The sequence below is a fragment of the Bos indicus x Bos taurus genome, chromosome 29, assembly GCF_003369695.1.
Source record: "Bos indicus x Bos taurus breed Angus x Brahman F1 hybrid chromosome 29, Bos_hybrid_MaternalHap_v2.0, whole genome shotgun sequence".
In the NCBI taxonomy this organism is placed as follows: domain Eukaryota; kingdom Metazoa; phylum Chordata; class Mammalia; order Artiodactyla; family Bovidae; genus Bos; species Bos indicus x Bos taurus.
Window position 1 is genome coordinate 44,103,205 of NC_040104.1, and position 26,561 is coordinate 44,129,765.

At 38.3% G+C, this 26,561-nt stretch overlaps 1 protein-coding gene across 4 annotated transcripts in view; it reads right to left on the minus strand.

Moving 5' to 3' along the window:
• GRM5 (glutamate metabotropic receptor 5) overlaps positions 1–26,561 on the minus strand; it is a 643,881-nt gene that overhangs the window by 106,002 nt on the left and 511,318 nt on the right. For all 4 annotated transcript variants that reach the window (XM_027531649.1, XM_027531651.1, XM_027531653.1 and 1 more), the window contains exons 5-6: positions 9,918–10,164; positions 5,535–5,703 (exon numbers count right to left, since the gene is read on the minus strand). In XM_027531649.1, coding sequence (XP_027387450.1) covers positions 5,535–5,703; positions 9,918–10,164 — 416 coding nt within the window. The remainder of the gene's footprint in view (positions 1–5,534; positions 5,704–9,917; positions 10,165–26,561) is intronic.

Genomic DNA, 26,561 nt, shown 5'->3' on the forward strand with positions numbered 1-26,561 from the left:
TTCCTTGTCTGAGATGCTAACTCTGTTAACGACCTTTGATAATAACGTCTGGATTTCTGTAGCTAAACACAGTTGTAAGCTGGCACGCCTTTCTTCTATTCTGCACTGTCCCTCGTGCTGACTTTTGGCACTCCAGCAATATAAGTAGGAAATGATGACAAAAGGACCTGAAACATCCTTTCCCTAAAATAACCAGATACATGAGGCAAAACTGCTAATCAGACCTGCTTCATCTATCTAAAGCTTCCTTCATAAGAATATTGACTGTGTACAGGTAATTTAGTGCATGCCATATGGTGTCATCTCATTGAAACTTTGGAATAGCTCTGTATAAGGCAGCTAGTTTTATTTTATTCATTTTTTGGGGGGTGGGGGAGAAAACTAAAGTTTAGAGAGTTCGCACAACATGTGGGTAAATGAGAGATCAAATAATGCCTGTTGGACTTTGAGGTCATGCTCATAAATATTGAGCCTTATTGGTTTATATCAAGATAGGGTTCATGATATTTTGAAATAGGTGGAGGAAAGAGAATCAGGGGGTACCAAAGTTCCAGTCTTACTTATGGTGTTGTTCAGTCGCTCACTTGTGTCCACCTCTTTGTGACCCCACAGAGCAGTAGCTTACCAGGCTCCTCTGTCCATGTGATTCTCCAGATAAGAATACAGGGTTGCCATTGCCTCCTGCAGGGGATTTTTCCAACCCAGATTTTGAACCCAGGTCTCTTGCATTGGCAGGCACATTCTTTACCACTGAGCCATCAGGGAAGCCATCTTACTTAGAGCCACCAAATAATTGTGTAGCCTGGAGCAGTCTCCCAGCTGATTCTCTTTCTTCCAACCGAGACTAATGCTTTTGAAATAAAACCTGTGTTTAGAGTCCCCTGAGGATTAAATCTGTGGCGAAGGGAATGGCAACCCACTCCGGTATTCTTGCCTAGAAAATTCAGTGGACAGAGAAGCTTGATGCTCTATAGTCCATGGGGTTGTAAGGAGTCAAACACAGCTGAGTGAATCGAGTATCATGATGATTTGTAAACTGTGTGTGTGTTAGTTGCTCAGTTGCGTCTGACTCTTGCGACCCCATGGACTGTAACCTGCCGGGCTCCTCTGTCCGTGGAATTCTCCAGGCCAGAATTCTGGAGTGGGGAGCCATTCCCTTCTCCAGGGGATCTTCCCAACCCAGGGATGAAACCCAGGTCTCCTTCATTGCAGGCAGATTCTTTACCATCTGAGACACCAGGGAAGCCCTTGTAAACTGTAGAATACTTTTAAATATTAACTATTTTATTAGTAATATACATATACATACCCACATAGAGATATGGAATTCATTTTCAGGGTATTTTCAACCACACTTGGTAAAAAATTATCATTGGGACAGTTACTAGATTTTGTAATGCAAGGAGGCACATTTCAAATGCTGAAGGATTCTTTCTTAGCGGCCTAGCAAACAAAAGCACTTGCATTTTTCCTCTTAGAAATATGCTGACTTTCTGTGATTCAACTTGCATGGCTTTATAAATTTCAGTTTTTTACCAGAAAAGCTCATGACCTTTTCCAAGATTAATTCCAATTATTATGATCTTTTTTGAATTGATAGGGACAACATAATGTCTTCCGATCATTAAGAACTGGTTTGTTTTACCTTTTGTCATTTGTTATATATGTTCTGTTTCACATTCATTTTGAATACAAGAGGTGCTGACAGTTCTTTCAGACTAATTTCTAATCTTTTTGAACACCCTGGAAGTAGTATGCTTTCCTTATGAATAACAATATGTAAAATATTTGACCCTTTGCCAGACTAAGTGTCCTTTCATGGACCCTAAATTAACAAATCTGACCAATGCTATGAGGTGTTGATATCATTAGGGAAGCTGTTCAGTGACCATTTTAAGCCATATCAAGAAAGTGTAGTCAGTTATATATTTCAGTTCAGTTCAGTTGCTCAGTAGTGTCTGACTCTTTGCGATCCCATGAACCACAGCACGCCAGGCCTCCCTGTCCGTGACCAACTCCTGGAGTCCACCCAAACCCATGTCCATTGAGTCAGTGATGCCATCCAACCATCTTATCCTCGGTCATCCCCTTCTCCTCCTGCCCTCAATCTTTCCCAGCATCAGGGTCTTTTCAAATGAGTCAGCTCTTTGCATCAGGTGGCCAAAGTATTGGAGTTTCAGCTTCAACATCAGTCCTTCCAATGAACATCCAGGACTGATCTCCTTTAAGATGGACTGGTTGGATCTCCTTGCAGTCCAAGGGACTCTCAAGAGTCTTCTCCAACATCACAGTTCAAAAGCATCAATTCTTCGGTGCTCAGCTTTCTTTATAGTCCAACTCTCACATCCATACACGACCACTGTAAAAACCATAGCCTTGACTAGACTGACCTTTTTTGACAAAGTAATGTCTCTGCTTTTGAATATGCTATCTAGGTTGGTCATAACTTTCCTTCCAAGGAGTAAGCATCTTTTAATTTCATGGCTACAATCACCATCTGCAGTAATTTTGGAGCCCAGAAAAATAAAGTCTGACACTGTTTCCCCATCTATTTGGCATGAAATGATGGGACCATATGCCATGATCTTCGTTTTCTGAATGTTGAGCTTTAAGCCAACTTTTACACTCTCCTCTTTCACTTTCATCAAGAGGCTCTTTAGTTCTTTTTCACTTTCTGCCATAAGGGTGGTGTCATCTGCATATCTGAGGTTATTGATCTTTCTCCCAGCAATCTTGATTCCAGCTTGTGCTTCTTCCAGCCCAGCATTTCTCATGATGTACTCTGCATAGAAGTTAAATAAGTAGGGTGACAATATACAGCCTTGACGTACTCCTTTTCCTATTTGGAACCAGTCTGTTGTTCCATGTCCAGTTATAACTGTTGCTTCCTGATGTGCATACAGGTTTCTCAAGAGGCAGGTCAGGTGGTCTGGTATTCCCATATCTTGAAGAATTTTCCACAGTTTATTGAGATCCACACAGTCAAAGGCTTTGGCATAGTCAATAAAGCAGAAATAGATGTTTTTCTGGAATTCTCTTGCTTTTTTGATGATCCAGCGGATGTTGGCAATTTGATCTCTGGTTCCTCTGCCTTTTCTAAATCTAGCTTGAACATCTGGAAGTTCACAGTTCACGTATTGCTAAAGCCTGGCTTGGAGAATTTTGAGCATTGCTTTACTAGCGTGTGAGATGAGTGTAATTGTGTGGTAGTCAGAACATTCTTTGGCATTGCCTTTCTTTGGGATTGGAAGGAAAACTGATGTTTTCCAGTCCTGTGGCCACTGCTGAGTTTTCCAAATTTGCTGGCATATTGACTGCAGCACTTTCACAGCATCATCTTCCAGGATTTGAAATAGCTCAACTGGAATTCCATCACCTCCACTAGCTTTGTTCGTAGTGATGCTTTCTAAGGCCCATTTGACTTCACATCCAGGATGTCTGGCTCTAGGTGAGTGATCACACCATCATGATTATCTGGGTCATGAAGATCTTTTTTGTACTGTTCTTCTGTGTATTCTTGCCACCTCTTCTTAATATCTTCTGCTTCTGTTAGATCCATACTATTTCTGTCCTTTATTGAGCCCATCTTTGCATGAAATGTTCCCTTGGTATCTCTAATTTTCTTGAAGAGATCTCTAGTCTTTCCCATTCTATTTTTTTCCTCTATTTTTTTGCACTGATCACTGAAGAAGGCTTTCTTATCTCTCCTTGCTATTCTCTGTAACTCTGCATTCAAATGGATATACCTTTCCTTTTCTCCTTTGCTTTTTGCTTCCCTTCTTTTCACAGGTATTTCTAACGCCTCCTCAGACAGCCATTTTACTTTTTTGCATTTCTTTTTCTTGGGGATGGTCTTGATTCCTGCCTCCTCTACAATGTCACGAACCTCCATTATATATTTAATGGAGTGAAAATGAGATCTGGTTGGGAAAATAGAATTTGGGATTAAAAAAGACTATATAAACATTACAACAAATTAACTAGTATTGAAAATATGGTAACAGGGAGTTAAGTTCTTCCACTGGGTAAGTTATTCCTGGGAGAAAGGGGTAGAAAAGCATATATAAAGAAATCTCCTGAAACAATCATTCAACATTTTGAAGTTACAGGTTCAAACTGTATTGCTATGAAGGGTCAAAACAGACCACTTCCATGTAGTAATTTATACCAGCTAATCTTTATATGGGAAGGGCTGGAAATTATGGACAGTTGATATTTTAAGTGAGTCTAAAAAGAGTTTCACATGAAGAGTTTAATTGCAAGATGATTGGTCAAGATGCAAATGGTCAGTGAATATTAGGAGTTGGCAACCTTTTTCTACAAAAGACCAGATAGTAAATATTTTCGGCTTATGGTCGATAGCCAGGGCTGATTAAGGCTACCCCTCTAATGTTTTTTTCAAATAGCTCCCCTCCCACTTTCCACTCTCACTGTTGCTTCCATAATGCAGGGCCCTTGGCATCACTGTTGCGGTGTCCTTTTAACTTGTCTCTTCTTTCTTTATTCTTTTCTCATAACTCTTCTCATGAATCTTCACTACTCAGATGGTAAAGAATCTGCCTGCAATTCAGCAGATCCCTGGGTCAGGAAGATCCCCTGGATCTCCAGTATTCCTGCCTGGAGAATCCCTTGGACAGAGGAGCCTGGTGGGCCACATTCCATGGGTTTGCAAAGAGTTGGACATGACTGAGTGACTAACACTTTCGCCTTATGTCAGCATCTTGGACAAAATTTTTTCAGACTCCTGGTTAAAAATAAGTTCAACCTGTTTAGTATGGTATCCAAAACTCTCCACAAATGTGGCTTCAATCTATCATTGCAGCTTTCTCTTTCACAGTAACCATTTAGAGCACTGCACCCTAGCTTAATTCACTGTTATTCCAGAACAATCTGACCACTTCTGTACTTTTCCTGTTGTTCTTCCCTCTAAATTGATGACTTCCCTGCATCCCTCTCTGATATCATATCCACTTTTCATGGTTCAATGTCTGACATTTTATGGAGAAGACATTTGTTCCTTTCTTCTGTAGGAACTTATTTAAGCTCCCTTTTATTTTCTTTCTTTTAATGAAGTCATCACATTTTATATAACATTACTTCTCTGTGCCCACACGGTTGTTCCTCATTGAGACTATTAATCTTGTGAGAGTAAATGTGTCTTACTTATTTTTGCCCCACTAATGTAAACTATTACATTAGAGGAGTTTGATAAATATTTGTTGTTAATTAGAAATTGATGTGAATTCCAGCTGTGAACTCTTTATTCCCAGGAAGCACGTCTTCTAAAGGCTTACATGAGTAGACAGGGTGTAAGCATGACTCACCAGTTGGTTCAGTCAGTCCCACTGCTAAGACTGTTCTGGGTTTTACTAAGTATTGAAAGGACTTAATAAGAAAAGAATTAGATGTTTTTGACATTAGAAGCTTACTGTGGAAAAGGCAAAACAAATGTCTCAACTTGTTCAAAACATTCAGTGATAATGAATCCATTAGAACTTACAACAAAAATGAAAGAAACACAGGCTCTATTTTACCTTTATCTGGCCTTTTTCACATGGTTCACTGCACACAGATCTGATGATGTGGCTTTTCTTGGCCCACACTTCATCATCATCCATTTTTAATTCTCCATTGTCCCAGCTTCCAACATTGATATAATCAAAATAATCTTTTCCCATTTCTTTGAAGTTCATTATTTCATACCTTAGAAACAAGAATGTAATAATTATTCAGCTAAAATATAAATATTCAGCTATGAAAAAGCAACAGATTTCTGTCCTCCAAAATGTACCTATTGTCATATTAGTGACACTGGAATTTTCCATGACAGTACACTTAGAATAACAAAAAGCTTGTCTGTTTCACTTTCTCTTCAGAGACCTTTTTTTTTTTTTTTTTTTAAACTTTGAAGCTTACACCTGAAATAGAAAATAATCCCATGTGAGAAGGTGACTTGACCTCAGCGTGATGAAAGACAGTTTTGGAAAAACTTTAAGAAGTTTAAGGAAGTACTTCTTTAGGCTTCTTAAAAAGACAGCAAGGTTTTCATCTCCTCTGAAATAAAATGATAAATTTCCTTTGTTAACTAAGTGAGAAATTTGGTAAATCTTTAATCTTAGCTTCAGCTTTAGAGAATGTGGAGGTAATTTGGATAGGATCTGAGCCTTTCTTATTTTATCCTTTATCAATGGCTAAACTCATTGTATAAAGACACTTTAAGGAATGATGTTTAAAATAGTTGTGACAATTGACAGCTTCTAAAGTACCGTATGCAATGTAGAAATGCTGGAAAGTACTAGTACCTTGTGAATTCTCAGCCTTTATCATCTCTTGTTCTTAGGCCATGTTGTCTGTTTTATATACTCATACTTACAAATCCCCACAATATAATGTTTATATTTTTGCTTTAAATAGTGATTTGTACTTAATCTGACGTTGATTCTCCATGTCTCCTCTGCTCAGTTATGGTTATTCCCAGGCATCAACATGTGTGTGTGTGTGTGTGTGTGTGTGCGCGCGCATGTGTGCGTCTGACTCTCTTCGACCCCATGGATTGTATTCCGCCAGGCTCCTCTGTCCATGGGATTCTTCAGGCAAGAACACTGGAGCCGGTTGCCATTTCCTCCTCCAGGGGATCTTCCTGACTGAAGGATTGAACCCGAGCCTACTGCCTGTGTCTCCCTCATTGGCAGGCAGATTCCTTACCTCTTGAGCCTGGGAAGAGGTAGGTACCTGGGAAGCCCCGGGCAGTCACGGGGCCTCTTAAACCTTATTTGTCAGTGGACTCCTATTTATCTGTTGGGGTCAGAAAACTTTTGCTATAATGGGACAGATAGTAAATATTTTAGGCTTTGTGAGATGGCTTCTGCTGAAACTACACAACACTGTTAGAGCAGTGTGAAAGAGCCATAGACAGTATCTAAACAAACAACTACGCCAGGGGAATCTTCCCAGCCCAGGGTCCTCTGCACTAGCAGGCAGATTCTTTACCACTGAGTCACCAGGAAAGTCCAAAATAAATTAAGCTGTGTTCCAGTAAAACCTTATTTACAAAAACAGCAGACCTGATTTGGCCTGTGGGGCAGTTTGCCAACCTGTGATCTATCCCGTTAGTGGTAAATAGTAAAGGTCCATATTTTTTGTCTACAATTCTAAATCCTTAGAGCTCTTACAAACCATAAGTTTTTTCATAATGCACTTGGCAGCAAATCATGAGCCATTCTGAACTTATCTAGTGACAGAACTTGACCCACAGTGTCATGAGACACTTAACTGTGAATATGCATATGTTTTGCGGTAGAAATATTAATGCGTTGTTTAAGGAATACTGCTCCACAGTATGCTGCAGGCATTATATGACTGTATACTTTTGTAAACCAAAAATTCAGCATTCTGTACCACACTTGCCCAAGGGTTTCAAGAACTGTAATAGTCTAGTTATGTGAGACTTAAAAGCAGTGATTGAATTTGAGTCTCTAACAATCTGTAGTTACGCGTGCCAGTCTAAGTTGTCACCTCTCCTAGCTTCCCCTGTTTAGGATCTTCCTCTTGTGACCCCAGCATTTTAGGAGAACCCCTAATCACCCTAGTCTCCTCTGGTTTATGGCCCAGGTTGAAATGCCTTTGATTCAGCTGCAACTTTTACTCTAGAGAAATAACAATGCAGTGCCTACAAATACATTTCCACGAGAACAGGGGCTTTTTGATTTTGATACTGTAATTGGCAGGCTGCTGTATCGGGTTAGGAGTTGAAGTCCAGAAGACTGAGTTAGAATCTTGACTCTATCGTATATTAGGCTGTATCTTTGGGCAAGTCATTTAACCTTTGTAAGTCTCAGTTTGTGAGCCTTCAGCTAGAAAAGAGTATGATAATATTACTTACCTCATAGGATTAAAATGTAGAGGATTTAGCTAAGTGTTTGCCTCAGAACACACACTCAGTAAATATGAGTTGTAATTATCTTGTAACTATCACTGGATTCATTGGAAAAAACAGAAAATTTGCAAACTGCTTTTTTCTGAGTTTGGCTTGTATGCTCAGGGGCCAATTCTGATTATTTATTAGTAGATTACTGTAATATCCAACCTTAGTAATGAATGAGAAGTCTCTAAACAACTGTGAATTCCCAGAAATTGTTTGCAAAATTTTATGGATATTGTCCATGAGAGAATACTTATAAATCTCATCTGAGTCTTAAAGAGATTCCTATTCTGCAAATGGTTAAGGGCCAGTGTCCTAAACATCCCCTATTCCAGCATATTTGGGAGATTGTGAATGAGACAGTGATGTTCAGATCTGTTAAGCTTTCCCACTAGAATAGAGCTGAGCCATCTGAGCTATTTCTTCATTGGTTTCTGGAACTGACTTAGGTACATGTCATGAAAACTATTTGAATGGATGGAGCTGTAGTCAACAAAGGCTATGAACAAGTCCCAAGCTGATGTCAGTGCTCCAGGGATGCACACAGGAATAATAAATCCACGGGACGATGTCGGAGCCCAGCCTTGACCTGAGCCTGAAGCCTGAGCTTATTCACTGACCTGTCCTAAGAAGTTCTGGAGAAGGAAATGGCAACCCATTCCAGTATTCTCACCTGGGAAGTCCCATGGACAGAAAAACCTGGCAGGCTATAGTCCATGGGGTCACAAATGACATGACCTAACAACTAAACACCAAACACCAAGCTGCCTTACAATGAATGTGAAGTTCTCTTTGGCCCAGAGAAAATGCTTACATTTCTGCCAAGTAGAAAACAATATATAAAAGTCTTTATATATATATATATAAAAGTCTTATCTTGGCCAACAACTTGCATGGAGCAGTACTCATCAACTCGCTAGAACAGAGAAAGTATCCAGCTCTCCTCTTGGCTGCCTGACTTGGAACTGCTGTCACATAGAAGTTCAGCTTGTGAGAGTAACAGCTGCATCAGTGACAAACTCCAGCTCGCATCAGGCATGTGAAACAAGCTAGACCAAGATGGCTGGTACCATGTGTGGGCACATGGCGTGTGAGTCATGGAGGGACTCATGGGACCTTCTCTTGGCAGGATCAGCTGCAAACAGTGTAAACACAGCCTCTCCAGGCATACCTGTCAAGCAAAAGCTGTGGCTGGAAAAATAGCAGGGGTTTTACAGTGGCCAACCCAAGGACCCTGACTGTCCTAATGCAGGGCAGATCGAAGACTCAGCCCTGCTATAAGTCAGAATGTCACTTCAGTGACATTATCCCTCATGGATTAAAAGTCTCATGTGAAGAGTCACTTAAGAATTTAGAGTCTTAGATAGATGTGGAAGATGGTAAGTTCTAGGTACTTAATGACTTCCCTGGAGGCTGGCCTATAATTATGAGTGAATTCGTATTTCTCAGGCTCCTCTGTAAGTGAAAGGTAAAATTTTAGAGAAAAATGCCATTTAGACCTCAAGAAGGGAGACAGTGTTCCAGTGGAGGATTCTAAAATAAAATATGACTTGTAACTTACTGTACCTACAACAAACAATAGAATAACACCTCAGTCCTGTTTCTGGATTACCAGAAATGAAATTCTTCCTGTTTCAGAATAATTCTGTGACCCAAGAAGATATCAGAATACATGGAATAACAGGGCAAGTATGTACAGAGAAACCATGAACTGGCTTTTAATTATCCAACTATACTGTGAGGCTCCTGCCTCTAAGTGTGGGTCTCGGAAGTGTGGTGATGATTCCAAGAGCGCGTTTTAGACATCGGCATTCACACTTTTTCCTGGCCACAGGAAATGGGGCTTCCTCTCTCTGTCTTTACTCGCTTTGTGATGTCAGAACTAAGCACACATGTCTGGGAAGCATAGATAACCACAAAGGAGAGAAATAGGCTCCACAGGATCAAGAGACAGAGTGATCAGGCTCTGGTGTCTAGAGGAGAACGGTAACAATACCTTCCTGGAGAGTCTCCATTCTCATCAAATAGGATCATGTCTCCAGAAACCCCAGTAAAATTGGTTTTCATCAGAGAGTCCAAAAGTTTCCGTCCATCAATTGGCTTCATGGCGTCACAGAGGCCCGCATAGCCTGGACAGAGGGCCATCTGCATGTTGTGGAGCCCGTAGGCCATGGAATAGATTGCATTGATCACAAATCCCATTTTGGAGTCTTGCACATGATGTGTTCTCAGAGTCAGAGAACCTGTGGGAAAACAAATTAGGGATTAAATTTGAGATTTAATCCTACTATAGCTCTTTATGGATTCTGAATAATTTGACAATGCATTAGAACAGTTTATAAGAATTAGAACCACAGGAAATACCAAGAACAGGTGCCAAAATAGTATTCCTAATACTATTAGTATTCCTAATTCTCTTCTATGTTCATATTTTTCCCCCAAGACCTTAAAGACCTGAATCCCCTCCAGTACCAAGATTCACTTCCTCTATTACCAAATTCTGGGGATGGATGGAGTATAGCACTCCATCAAATTCCACAAACTTTATCTTAAAGACAGATTAATCTACCAAGTACTTACCTGTGATAATACACTTCCTTGGTTTAGATATCCTCAACAAATCTCCAGTTTCTCCAATTAATCTCTGACAAATCTCCAATTAAGTCTTAGCTGAGCAAACTAGATACCCTATTGTCTTGCCTCAACTTACCTAGTTGGATTTAACACCTACTACTTCCAGCCTCAAAGTATATGTGCTCCATAAATTGACCTATTTGGAAATTTTGAAATACAATATTTAAGCCCCATTAATTCATCCATGAATTAAATATTTACTGGAGTCTGAGTACACATAAAGCTCTGTGTATGGTGATCTAAGGAAAATATAAAAATGAGTTGGAGATGGATTCTGCACTTAAGAGGAGACTTGTTCAGTAATAGAGATAAATTATGTAACACTGAAAGGCAGAAGGTGATAAATCTATAACAGATGTGGAGTTAAAATCTATTGAGATCCAAAGAGGGAGCAATCCCTGTCAATGAAGGGCCCTTGGGAACATTTCATTAAAGAACTAACATTTGGGATGAATTACTGGTTAAACAAATATGGAATGAATGCCTGTTCGTTCTGACTGCTCAGAACTTGCTGAAAGTGGGGAACATAATGTAGAATAAAATAGACATGTTCAGAACTTGCTGAAAGTGGGGAACATAATGTAGAATAAAATAGACATGGTTACAACAGTAACCATGGGCAGATAAGCATCTTAGCAGGACTGAACAGGGAGGAACACTAGACCAAGACACTCACTGATGCTGAGCACTGTAGCTGAGTATCTGCTGGATGAAGAGGGGAGGACAGCATGTTTGAAGGTTCACAGGTGAGATCAAACACACTATGTTGGGGAACCTTTAAAGAGGTTGGAATGTTTGGAATGTAGGGTAGGAGGTAGGAGAATGAGGAGAAATGAAATAGTAGAGGAAGGCAGGATTGCTTAAGCCAGGTTAAGAGCCCTAGGATCTTTTGTTGTGTTTAAAATAGGAAAAAAACATGATCAGATTTCTAATTTAGAAAGATCAATCTGACTACATTGGAGAAACATTTAAAGGGCTGCAGGAGTGGAGTCATGAAGACCCATTAAGTGGTAATGCAGTGATCCCAGGGACAGGTGAAAATGCCCTTGCTGAGGGTAGAGGTCATGATTATGGACAGAAGTATTTAGAAGGTGGAATCTACTCCCAGGCCTGGTGATTGAGGAATGGAGAGGAGTGAAACATGTAGAAAGAACATGGGTATTACATAAAAGTAACAGATCAGGTAAAGACAGAACATTTCATATGGGAAGAAGTTTTTATTTAAGAGATATATAGGAACTCTCCAAAGATGACATGACTTTTTATGACTTTCAAACAGTACTGGCATAGAGGCTCCTGGGGAAAGCCAGCATAGTTGATCCTAACATAAGTATAAGATGGGTAATCTTGTTTCCATCTCAGGACAAGACACTGGCCCTAGGCTACTTTCCAACCAAATCTTACAATTTCCTTTTCTGCACAGACTCTATTCACATTCACATTTGACATTTGACCTCATACCACCGGAAACGCCGGTGCTAAGTTTGTTCTAGGTGCTAAGTCAATACTTGGGAGTCACTTTTGACGTTTTTTCTTTCCTTCATTCTCTGTCTACTTTTATTTGATCTATCTTCAAAATATATCCAGAATTAGATTATTTGATGCAAATCTACTTTTGTCAGGTTCAAGATATATATCCTGTCTGGATTATAGCAATAGTCTTTTAACTAGATTCTTTCTTTCTACCTTAAACTATTCTATACCCACTCCAGTAAATTTTTAATGCAATAACTATAAAAATATTCTTAAAATAAGAGTCAGATTATGATACTCCTCTGATCAGACTTTCTAGTGGCTCCGTTATTACTGAAGGAAAAAGCCAATGTCCAAGCCATGACTTTCAAAGACAAACAGGATTTTGACTCATGGTATTCTACACCTTATCCTTCTGACTCTTAATATTCTTTACTTAAATTATTCCTCCCTGAATATTTAGAAAGAAAAGCAACTAATTACGTACAATTAAGAATGTTAAAAGACAAATATTAAAATAATCTGTACCTATTAATACAATAAGAAGTTGAGGGATACACAAAATTTAAAAAATGTAAAATATGACATCAAAATCCTAAAATGGTGGGGGCTGGTGGTGGTAAAAGCATAAGCTTATTAGAATGCATTTGAATTTATGAGATCACTAACTTAAAATAGTCATCTATAAATATAGATTGTTATATAGGAACCTCATGGTACACAAACCAAAAACCTATATAATAGATACACACCAAAAAGAGAAAGGATGCTGAACATAACACAGCAGTTATAAAATCAGAAGAGAGAAAGGAAAAAGGAACAAAAAAGAACTATGGAACAACCCCAAAACAATTAACCAAAATGCAGTGAGCTCATTGCTGTTGTGGTTTAGTTGCTAAGTTGAGTCAGACTCTTTTGTGATGCTATGGACTGTAGCCCACCTGGCTCATGTGTTCTTGGGATTTCCCAGGCAGGCATACTGGAATGGGTTGCCATTTCCTTCTCCAGGATATCTTCCTGACCCAGGGATCAAACCCATGTCTTCTGCATTGGCAGGCAGATTCTTTACCACTGAACCACCAGGGAAACCCAATAAGTAAATACTTATCAATAATTCTTTAAATGTAAAGGGACTTTAGTCCATATATGTTCCAATCAAAATACATAGAATGAATGGATAGAAATACAAGACCCATGTATACATTGTCTATAAGAGACTCACTTCAGATCTAAAGACAAGTGAAAGTGAGGGGATGGAAAAAGATAATCCATGCAAGTGGAAATGAAAAGAAACTGGGGCAGCAATACTTGAATCAGACAAAATGGACTTTAAGACAAAGACTGTTACCATCTTTCTAAATTCCATATATATGTGTTAGTATACTGTATTGGTGTTTTTCTTTCTGGCTTACTTCACTCTGTATAATAGGCTCCAGTTTCATCCACCTCATTAGAACTGATTCAAATGCATTCTTTTTAATGGCTGAGTAATACTCCATTGTGTATATGTACCACAGCTTTCTTATCCATTCATCTGCTGATGGACATCTAGGTTGCTTCCATGTCCTGGCTATTATAAACAGTGCTGCAATGAACATTGGGGTACACATGTCTCTTTCCCTTCTGGTTTCCTCAGTGTGTATGCCCAGCAGTGGGATTGCTGGGTCATAATGCAGTTCTATTTCCAGTTTTTTAAGGAATCTCCACAATGTTCTCCATAGTGGCTGTACTAGTTTGCATTCCCACCAACAGTGTAAGAGGGTTCCCTTTTCTCCACACCCTCTCCAGCATTTATTGCTTGTAGACTTTTGGATCACAGCAATTCTGACTGGCGTGAAATGGTACCTCACTGTGGTTTTGATTTGCATTTCTCTGATAATGAGTGATGTTGAGCATCTTTTCATGTGTTTGTTAGCCATCTGTATGTCTTCTTTGGAGAAATGTCTATTTAGTTCTTTGGCCCATTTTTTGATTGGGTCATTTATTTTTCTGGAATTGAGCTGCAGGAGTTGCTTGTATATTTTTGAGATTAGCTGTATACGAGACAGCAAAAGAGACACTAATGTACAGAAGTCTTTTGGACTCTGTGGGAGAGGGAGAGGGTGGGATGATTTGGGAGAATGGCATTGAAACATGTATAATATCATATATAAAACGAGTCACCAGTCCAGGTTCAATGCACGATACTGGATGCTTGGGGCTGGTGTGCACTGGGACGACCCAGAGGGATGGTATGGGGAGGGAGGAGGGAGGAGGGTTCAGGATGGGGAACACGTGTATACCTGTGGGGGATTCATGTTGATATATGGCACAACCAATACAATATTGTAAAGTTAAAAAATAAAATAAAATTAAAATTAAAAAAAAATAAACAAAGACTGTACCAATAGACAAAGAAGGACATTACTTAATGATAAAGAGATCAATCCAAGATGAAGATATAACTGTTGTAAATATATATGTAGTTGAAATAGAAGCATCTCAATATATAAAGCAAATAACTGAGAAACATAAAAGGAGAAATTGACAGTAATTCAATAGTAGGAGAATGCTTTAAGACTTCCCTTAAATCAATGGACAGATTATCCAGACGGAAAGTCAGTAATGTCCTTATGATATATTAGACCAGATAGATTTAACAGCTACACATGGAACATTCCATCCAAAAGCAACATTCTTCTCAAGTGCACAGGGAACATTCCTTAGGATAGAACACATATTAGGCCAGAAAACAAGCCTTAATAAATTTAATATTTATTAAATAAATAAATAAAACTCTTACCATAACAGTATGAGACTAGAAATTGACTACAAGAAAAAACTACAAAAAATACAAACAGCTGGAGTCTAAAGAATATGAAAATAAACAACCATCAATGAATAAGTCAAAGAGGAAATTATACTTAGAAATAAGTGAAAAATGGAAAAACAATGATTCAACTCTAAGGAGCACAGCAAAAGCAGTTTAGAACTGCTTTAGAGGAAAGTTGATGGTGATAGAGGCCTACAGCAGGAAACAAGAAAAGGCCAAGTTAACAACCTAAATTTACACCTAAAGTAACTAGAGGAAAAGGTCAAACAAAACCCATAATTAGTAGAAGATATACAAGATCAAAATGAAAATAAATTAGACTAAGAAAAATAGGAATGGTTAATGAAATTAAGAGGTTGTTTTTTAAAAATAAAATTGATAAAACTTTATCCAGATTAATTAAGGAAAAAAAGAGAAGTGGCCTAAATAAATAAAATATTAATGAGTATAAGTTACAGTTAACACCACAGAAATAGCAAGGATCACAAGAGATTACTATGAATAATCATATGGCAATAAAATGGACAAACTAGAAGAAATGGATGAATTCCTAGAAATGAATGATCTCCTAAGACTCAATAAAGATGAAATAGAAAATATGAACAGACCAATTACTGGTAATGAAACTGAATCAGTCACTAAATAAAAAACTCTTAAGCAACAAAAGTCTAGGACAAAATGGCTTCACATGTGAATTCTATAAAACATTTAAAAGAGTTAAAACCTAGCCTTCTCAAACTGTTTCAAAAAATTTAAGAGAGAGGAACACGTCTGAACTAATTCTATGAGGCTAGTTTCATCCTGATACCAAAGCTAAAGGCACAACATACACAGAAAAGAACATTACAGACAAATATTACTAATAAAAATATATGTAAAAATCCTCAATAAAATGCTAGAATATAGAATTCAAAAGTACAGTAAATGGATCGTATATCAAGATCAAGTGGGATTTATCCTAGGGATGCAAGGATGTTTCAATATTCAGAAAACAATCAATGTGACAACACCACATTAACAAATTGAAGTAATATGATTTTCTCTATAGATGCAGAAAAACTTTTGACAAAATTCAACATCCATTAAACTCTCCAAAAAGTGGTGTAGAGGGAATGTACCTCAACCTAAGGGTCCTACTGGATAAACCCATAGTCAACCTCCATTGACCATTTTATCTACTACTGTGGGAAAGAATCCCTTAGAAGAAATGGAGTAGCCCTCATAGTCAACAAAAGAGTCCAAAATGCAGTATTTGGATACAATCTCAAATACGACAGAAGGATCTCTGTTCATTTCCAAGGAAAACCATTCAGTATCACAGTAATCCAAGTCTGTCCCCCAACCAGTAGTGCTGAAGAAGCTGACGTTGAATGCTTCTATGAAGGCAGATAAGACCTTCTAGAACTAACACCCCCAAAGATGTCTTTTTCATTATAGGGGACTGGAATGCAAAAGTAGGAAGTCAAGAGATACCTGAAGTAACAGGCAAATTTGGCTTTGGAGTACAAAATGAGGCAGGACAAAGGCTAACAAGAGTTTGCCAAGAGAATGCACTGGTCATATCAAACACCCTCTTCCAACAACACAAGAGAAGACTCTACACATGGACATCACCAGATGGTCAATACTGAAATCAGATTGATTATATCCTTTGCAGCCAAAGATGGAGAAGGTCTATACAGTTGGCAAAAACAAGACTGGGAGCTGACTGTGCCTCAGATCATGAATTCTTATTGCCAAATTCAGACTTAAATTGAAGAAAGTAGGGAAAACCACTAGACAATTCAGGTATGATCTAAATCAAATCCCTTACAATTGTATAGTGGAAGTGACAAATAGGTTCAAGGGATTAGATCTGACAGACAGAGTGCCTAAAGAACTATGGACTGAGGTTCATGACATTGTAGAGGAGGCAGTGATAGAGACCATCCCCAAGAAAAAGAAATGCAGAAAGGCAATGTCTGAGGAGGCCTTAAAAATAGGTGAAAAAAGAAGAGAAGTGAAAGGCAAAGGAAAAAGGAAAGATATACACATTTGAATTCAGAATTCCAAAGAATACCATACTGTCTTGATAACTGTGGCTTTGTAATAGAGCCTGAAGTCAGGTAGGTTGATTCCTCCAGTTCCATTCTTCTTTCTCAAGATAGCTTTGATTATTCGAGGTTTTTTGTATTTCCATACAAATTGTGCAATTATTTGTTCTAGCTCTGTGAAGAATACCGTTGGTAGCTTGATAGGGATTGCATTGAATCTATAAATTGCTTTGGGTAGTATACTCATTTTCACTATATTGATTCTTCCGATCCATGAACATGGTATATTTCTCCATCTATTAGTGTCCTCTTTGATTTCTTTTTTTTTTTTTCTAATTTTATTTTATTTTTAAACTTTACATAATTGTATTAGTTTTGCCAAATATCAAAATGAATCCGCCACAGGTATACATGTGTTCCACATCCTGAACCCTCCTCCCTCCTCCCTCCCCATACCATCCCTCTGGGTCGTCCCAGTGCACTAGCCCCAAGCATCCAGTATCGTGCATCGAACCTGGACTGGCAACTCGTTTCTTACATGATATTTTACATGTTTCAATGCCATTCTCCCAAATCTTCCCACCCTCTCCCTCTCCCACAGAGTCCATAAGACTGTTCTATACATCAGTGTTTCTTTTGCTGTCTCGTACACCGGGTTATTGTTACCATCTTTCTAAATTCCATATATATGCGTTAGTATACTGTATTTATGTTTTTCCTTCTGGCTTACTTCACTCTGTAAAATAGGCTCCAGTTTCATCCACCTCATTAGAACTGATTCAAATGTATTCTTTTTAATGGCTGAGTAATACTCCATTGTGTATATGTACCACAGCTTTCTTATCCATTCATCTGCTGATGGACATCTAGGTTGCTTCCATGTCCTGGCTATTATAAACAGTGCTGCGATGAACATTGGGGTACACGTGTCTCTTTCCCTTCTGGTTTCCTCAGTGTGTATGCCCAGCAGTGGGATTGCTGGATCATAAGGCAGTTCTATTTCCAGTTTTTTAAGGAATCTCCACAATGTTCTCCATAGTGGCTGTACTAGTTTGCATTCCCACCAACAGTGTAAGAGGGTTCCCTTTTCTCCACACCCTCTCCAGCATTTATTATTTGTAGACTTTTGGATTGCAGCCATTCTGACTGGTGTGAAATGGTACCTCATAGTGGTTTTGATTTGCATTTCTCTGATAATGAGTGATGTTGAGCATCTTTACATGTGTTTGTTAGCCATCTGTATGTCTTCTTTGGAGAAATGTCTATTTAGTTCTTTGGCCAATTTTTTGATTGGGTCGTTTATTTTTCTGGAGTTGAGCTGTAGGAGTTGCTTGTATATTTTTGAGATTAGTTGTTTGTCGGTTGCTTCATTTGCTATTATTTTCTCCCATTCTGAAGGCTGTCTTTTCAACTTGCTTATAGTTTCCTTTGATGTGCAGAAGCTTTGGTGGTTAATTAGGTCCCATTTGTTTATTTTTGCTTTTATTTCCAATATTCTGGGAGGTGGGTCATAGAGGATCCTGCTGTGATGTATGTCGGAGAGTGTTTTGCCTATGTTCTCCTCTAGGAGTTTTATAGTTTCTGGTCTTACATTGAGATCTTTAATCCATTTTGAGTTTATTTTTGTGTATGGTGTTAGAAAGTGGTCTAGTTTCATTCTTTTACAAGTGGTTGACCAGATTTCCCAGCACCACTTGTTAAAGAGATTGTCTTTAATCCATTGTATATTCTTGCCTCCTTTGTCAAAGATAAGGTGTCCATATGTGCATGGATTTATCTCTGGGCTTTCTATTTTATTCCATTGATCAATATTTCTGTCTTTGTGCCAGTACCATACTGTCTTGATAACTGTGGCTTTGTAGTAGAGCCTGAAGTCAGGTAGGTTGATTCCTCCAGTTCCATTCTTCTTTCTCAAGATCGCTTTGGCTATTCGAGGTTTTTTGTATTTCCATACAAATTGTGAAATTATTTGTTGTAGCTCTGTGAAGAATACTGTTGGTAGCTTGATAGGGATTGCGTTGAATCTATAAATTGCTTTGGGTAGTATACTCATTTTCACTATATTGATTCTTCCGATCCATGAACATGGTATATTTCTCCATCTATTAGTGTCCTCTTTGATTTCTTTCACCAGTGTTTTATAGTTTTCTATATATAGGTCTTTAGTTTCTTTAGGTAGATATATTCCTAAGTATTTTATTCTTTCCGTTGCAATGGTGAATGGAATTGTTTCCTTAATTTCTCTTTCAGTTTTCTCATTATTAGTGTATAGGAATGCAAGGGATTTCTGTGTGTTGATTTTATATCCTGCAACTTTACTATAATCATTGATTAGTTCTAGTAATTTTCTGGTGGAATCTTTAGGGTTTTCTATGTAGAGGATCATGTCATTTGCAAATAGTGAGAGTTTTACTTCTTCTTTTCCAATTTGGATTCCTTTTATTTCTTTTTCTGCTCTGATTGCTGTGGCCAAAACTTCCAAAACTATGTTGAATAGTAATGGTGAAAGTGGGCACCCTTGTCTTGTTCCTGACTTTAGAGGAAATGCTTTCAATTTTTCACCATTGAGGATAATGTTTGCTGTGGGTTTGTCATATATAGCTTTTATTGTGTTGAGATATGTTCCTTCTATTCCTGCTTTCTGGAGAGTTTTTATCATAAATGGATGTTGGATTTTGTCAAAGGCTTTCTCTGCATCTATTGAGATAATCATATGGTTTTTATTTTTCAATTTGTTAATGTGGTGTATTACATTGATTGATTTGTGGATTGATCAATGGAACAAAATAGAAAGCCCAGAGATAAATCCATGCACATATGGACACCTTATCTTTGACAAAGGAGGCAAGAATATACAATGGATTAAAAATCTCTTTAACAAGTGGTGCTGGGAAAACTGGTCAACCACTTGTAAAAGAATGAAACTAGAACACTTTCTAACACCGTACACACACACAAAAAAACTCAAAATGTATTAAAGATCTCAATGTAAGACCAGAAACTATAAAACTCCTAGAGGAGAACATAGGCAAAACACTCTCCGACATACATCACAGCAGGATTCTCTATGACCCACCTCCCAGAATATTGGAAATAAAAGCAAAAATAAATAAATGGGACCTAATTAAACTTAAAAGCTTTTGCACAACAAAGGAAACTATTAGCAAGGTGAAAAGGCAGCCTTCAGAATGGGAGAAAATAATAGCAAATGAAGCAACTGACAAACAACTAATCTCAAAAATATACAAGCAACTCCTACAGCTCAACTCCAGACAAATAAATGACCCAATCAAAAAATGGGCCAAAGAACTAAATAGACATTTCTCCAAAGAAGACATACAGATGGCTAACAAACACATGAAAAGATGCTCAACATCACTCATCGTCAGAGAAATGCAAATCAAAACCACTATGAGGTACCATTTCACACCAGTCAGAATGGCTGTGATCCAAAAGTCTACAAGCAATAAATGCTGGAGAGGGTGTGGAGAAAAGGGAACCCTCTTACACTGTTGGTGGGAATGCAAACTAGTACAGCCACTATAGAACAGTGTGGAGATTCCTTAAAAAACTGGAAATAGAACTGCCTTATGATCCAGCAATCCCACTGCTGGGCATACACACTGAGGAAACCAGAAGGGAAAGAGACACGTGTACCCCAATGTTCATCACAGCACTGTTTATAATAGCCAGGACATGGAAGCAACCCAGATGTCCATCAGCAGATGAATGGATAAGAAAGCTGTGGTACATATACACAATGGAGTATTACTCAGCCATTAAAAAGAATACATTTGAATCAGTTCTAATAAGGTGGATGAAACTGGAACCTATTATACAGAGTGAAGTAAGCCAGAAAGAAAAACACCAATACAGTATACTAACACATATATATGGAATTTAGAAAGATGTTAACAATAACCCTGTGTACGAGACAGCAAAGGAGACACTGATATATAGAACAGTCTTATGGACTCTGTGGGAGAGGGAGAGGGTGAGGAGATTTTGGAGAATGGCATTGAAACATGTTTAATATCATGTATGAAATGAGTCACCAGTCCAGGTTCGATGCACTATACTGGATGCTTGGGGCTGGTGCACTGGGATGACCCAGAGGGAGGGTATGGGGAGGGAGGAGGGAGGAGGGTTCAGGATCAGGAACACAGGCATACCTGTGGTGGATTCATTTCGATATTTGGCAAAACTAATACAATATTGTAAAGTTTAAAAATAAAATAAAATTAAAAAAATAATAAAATGTATAATATATACTTTACATGATATAAAATAAAGTTTTGTATTTTGCTTCAAAAAAAAAAAAAAAAAAAAAAGAATTCCAAAGAATAGCATGGAGAGATGAGAAAGCCTTACTCAGTGATCAGTGTAAAGAAATAGAGGAAAACAACAGAATGGTAAAGACTAGAGATCTCTTCAAGAAAATTAGAGATACCAAGGGAACATTTCATGCAAAAATGGGCTCAATCAAGGACAGAAATGGTATGGACCTAACAGAAGCAGAAGATATAAAGAAGAGGTGGAAAGAATACACAGAAGAACTGTACAAAAAAGTTCTTCATGACCAAGATAATCACGATGGTGTGATCACTCACCTAGAGCCAGGCATCCTGAATGTGAAGTCAAAGAGGCCTTAGAAAGCATCACTATGAACAAAGCTAGTGGAGGTGATGGAATTCCAGTTGAGCTATTTCAAATCCTGAAAGATGATGCTGTGAAAGTGCTGCACTCAATATGCCAGCAAATTTGGGAAACTCAGCAGTGGCCATAGGACTGGAAAAGGTCAGTTTTCATTCCAATCCCAAAGAAAGGCAATGCCAAAGAATGCTCAAACTACTGCACAATTGCACTCCTCTCACACGCTAGTAAAGTAATGTTCAAAATTCTCCAAGCCAGGTTTCAGCAATATGTGAACTGTGAACTTACTGATGTTCAAGCTGGTTTTAGAAAAGGCAGAGGAACAAGAGATCAAATTGCCAACATCATTTGGATCATCGAAAAACCAAGAGAGTTCCAAAAAAAAAAAAAAAAAAAAACCCATCTACTTCTGGTTTATTGACTAATCCAAAGCCTTTGACTGTGTGGATCACAACAAACTGTGGAAAATTCTTCAAGAGATGGGAATATCAGACCTATCACCTTACCTGCCTCCTGAGAATCTGTATGCATGTCAAGAAGCAACAGTTAGAACTGGACATGGAACAACAGACTGCTTCCAAATCAGGAAAGGAGTACGTAAAGCCTGTATATTGTCACCCTGCTTATTTAACTTATATGCAAAATACATCAGGTGAAATGCTGGGCTGGATGAAGCACAAGCTGGAATCAAGATTGCTTGGAGAAATATCAGTAACCTCAGATATGCAGATGACACCACCCTTATGGCAGAAAGGGAGCCTCTTGATGAAAGTGAAAGAGGAGAGTGAAAAATTTGGCTTAAAGCTCAACATTCAAAAAACTAAGATCATGGCATCTGGTCCTATTACTTCTTGGCAAATAGATGGGGAAACAATGGAGACAATCAGAGACTTTTTGAAGTGGTGGTGGGGGGCTCCAAAATCACTGCAGATGGTCACTGCAGCCATGAAATTAAAAGATGTTTGCTCCTTAGAAGAAAAGCTATGGCCAACCTAGACAGCATATTAAAAAGCAGAGAGATTACTTTGCCAGCAAAGGTACATATAGTCAAAGCTATAGTTTTTCCAGTAGTCATGTATGGATGTGAGAGTTGGACTAAAAATAAAGCTGAGTGCCGAAGAGTTGATGTTTTTGAACTGTGGTGTTGGAGAAGACTCTTGAGAGTCCCTTGGTCTGCAAGGAGATCCAACCAGTCCATCCTAAAGGAAATAAGTCCTGGATATTTATTGGAAAGACTGATGCTGAAGCTGAAACTCCAATACTTTGGCCACCTGATTTGAAGAACTGACTCATTGGTAAAGACCCGGATGCTAGTAAAGATTGAAGGAGGGAGGAGAAGGGGACAAGAGAGGATGAGATAGTTGGATGGCATCACTGACTCGATGGACATGAGTTTGTGTAAGCTCTGGGAGTTGTTGATGGACTGGGAAACTGGTGTGCTGCAGTCCATGGGGTTGCAAAGAGTAGGAGACGACTGAGCGACTGAACTGATAGTCAACCTCATACTCTTCAGTGAAAAACAAGGTATTTCATCTAAGATCCGAAAAAAACAAGGATGCCCACTCTTTCTACTTTTATTCAACATCATATTGGAAATCATACCCATAACAGTCAGATAAGAAAAACAAAAGTAATGCAAAGAGGAAAGTAAATGTGAAAGTCACTCAGTCGTGTCCTACTCTTTGCGACCCCATGGACTATACAGTCCGTGGCATTCTCCAAGTCAGAATACTGAATTGGGTAGCCTTTCCCTTCTCCAGGGGATCTTCCCAACCCAGGGGCTGAACCATCTCCCCCTCTGCAGGTGGATTCTTTACCAGCTGAGTCACAAAGTGGGAAAGAAGTAAAACTGTCACTGTTTGCAGATGACATGATACTATATATAGAAAACCCTAAAGACTCCATCAAAGAAACTATTAGAAGTATTAAAAGTATCAATTAAATTTTCAGGATACAATTTTTCTGGAATCTGTTGTGTTTCTATATACTAACAACAAATGATTAGAAATAGAAATTAAGAAAGCAATCCCATTTATAATCACATCAGAAAGAATAAAACAGTAGGAGTAAATCTAACCAAAATAGTAAATATTTGTACTCAGGTAACTGTAAATTGTTGATGAAACAAATTGAAGATGACACAATGAAATGTGTCATGAATTGGAAGAGTTATCATTGTTAAAATGACCATACTCCTGAAGGAAATGTACCGCTTCAATGTAATCTCTATCAAAATCCCAATGGTATTTTTCACAACTGGAAAAAATAATCCTGAGGTTTCTATGGAACCACAGAAGATCCCAAATAGCTAAGGCAATCTCAAGAAAGAACAAAGCTGGAAGAACTCCCTGCGTTCAAATAATAATACAAAGCTACAGTAATCAAAACAGTATGGTACTGGCACAAAAACAGACACATGGATCAATGGTACAGAATAGAGAGCTCAGAGATAAACCTCTTATATTGGCAATTAATAATCTATGACAGCGGAGTCAAGGATACACAAAAATACTTTCTTCAATAAATGGTGCTGGGAAAACTGGACAGCTACTTTCAAAAATTTTAACTGGATCACTTTTGTACACCATATGCAAACATAAACTAAAAATGGATGAAAGACTTAAATATTAGACCTAAAAATATAAAACCCATAGAAAACACAGGCAGTATACTCTTTGATAGTCTTAGCAACATTTTTTGTATCTGTTGCCTCAGACAAGAGAAACAAAAGCAAAAATAAAGAAATGGTACTAAAAATATCAAACTAAAAAAGCTCTTGTGTAGAAAAGGAAAACAGTAACAAAATGAAAAGGCAGTCTATTGAATGAGAAGTTAATATGCAAAATATATAAAGAATTGGTATAACTCAAAATCAGGGAAACAATCAAATTGGAAAGTGGTCTGAGAACCTCAATGGACATTCTTCCAAAGAATACACGTAGAGTTCCAACAGACACATGAAAAAATAATCAACATCACTAATCATCAAGGAAATGCAAATACAAACCACAATGAGTTACTCCCTCATGCCTGTCAGAATGACTGGCATCAAGTAGTATGAACTGGTGGCAAGGATATGGAGAAGGGGCTCTTGAGAATTGTTGGTGGGGTCATAAACTGGTGCAGTCACTATGGAAAAACAGTATGGAGGGCCCTCAAAAAAAAAACAAAAGTCATGCTTTCAGCAGTTTCACTTCTGGGTATTCAGTCAAAGAAAACAAAAAACACTAACATGAAAAGATATATGCATCCCAATGTTCATTACAGCATTGTTTATAATAATGAAGACATGGAAGCAAGCTATATTCCATAAGTAGATAAATGGATAGAGAAGATGTGGTACACAGACACACACACACACACACACACAGAATGGAATATTATCCAGCCATAAAAAAGAAAGCTTGCCATTTGTGACAACATAGATGGATGTAGAGGGCATCATGCTAAGTGAAATAAGTTAGAAAGACAAATGCCAAATGACCTCACTTACATGTGGTATCTAAAACACAAATAAGCAAAACAGAACAAAACTAGGCTCATACATATGGAGAACAAGTGGGTGGTTGCCCAAGGGCAGGGTGGTGGTGGGGTGTTGGGTGGAATAGGTAGAGGAGATTAAGAGGTATAAACCTCCAGTTCTAAAATAAACAGATCATGAGGATATAATATACAGTATGAGGGATGTGGTCAAAAATATTGTATTAACTTTGTATGAGAGTAGATGGTCATTGGACTTACTGTGGTGACCATTTCCCAATAAACGATTTACATAAATGTTGAATCACTATGTGGTACACCTGAAACTAATATCATATTGTGTATCAACTATATTTTAATAAAAATAGTTAAATCACTCATCAATCCTCTTCAGCTACACCATCCTCCTCCCTGATCCTCAAGCATTCTGGGCCCTTGAATTGGGTTGGCAAAAAAGTTCATCTGGATTATTAGTGTTTTGGGAAAACCTGGACAAATGTTTTGGTCCACCCAATACTTGCTGTTCATTCTATGTGGGGAATATTTGCCTCAGAGATGTGCAGAGCTATTCCTTCCCCAATTCAGGTCTTTCCTCAAATATCATCTCCTCTGTGAGATTTCTCTGATATCCTGTCTAAATCTCATCTCTGTTCCACTCCCCTCCACCCCCCACCACCACACACACACACACACTCCCTATCTCTTTTCTCAACATTATTTTTCTCCTTACCACTTCTTAGAACAGTTCCCAGAACAATTCCTAGCACATAGTAGGCCCTTGATAAATATTTGTTAAATGAATTAAAGAACCAACTTGGACTATCCCTTCTGTTTTCTTTTCCTCAACCCTACTAATGCTAACCAATGTTTCAAGACTCCAAGAGCACTTCTTTCCTAAAGCCACCATGGTTTCAGGTACTAAAATTAATCTTGCTCTTCTGATCTCCCTATCATTTTCTCTATACAAGCATACCTTGTTTTATTCCTCTTTGTGGATATCATGTTTTTCGTAAGTTGAAAGACTATCACAACCTTGTGTTGAGCAAGTCTATGGACACTATTTTTCCCAACAGTATTTGCTCACTTCATGTCTCTGTGTCACATTTGGCAATCCTAATTTCATACTTTTTCATTATTATCATACTTGTTATGGTGATCACTGCAGATGTTGATTGCAGCCATGAAATTAAAAGATGCTTACTCCTTGGAACGAAAGTTATGACCAACCTAGACAGCATATTAAAAAGCAGAGACATTACTTTGTCAACAAAGGTCTGTCTAGTCAAGGCTTTGGTTTTTCCAGTGGTCATGTATGGATGTGAGAGTTGGACTGTGAAGAAAGCTGAGTACCAAAGAATTGATGCTTTTGAACTATGGTGTTGGAAAAGACTCTTGAGGGTCCCTTAGACTGCAAGGAGATCCAACCAGTCCATCCTGAAGGAAATCAGTCCTGAATATTCATTGGAAGGACTGATGCTGAAGCTGAAACTCCAATATTTTGGCCATCTGATGCGAAGAGCTGACTCATTTGAAAAGATCCTGATGTTGGGACAGG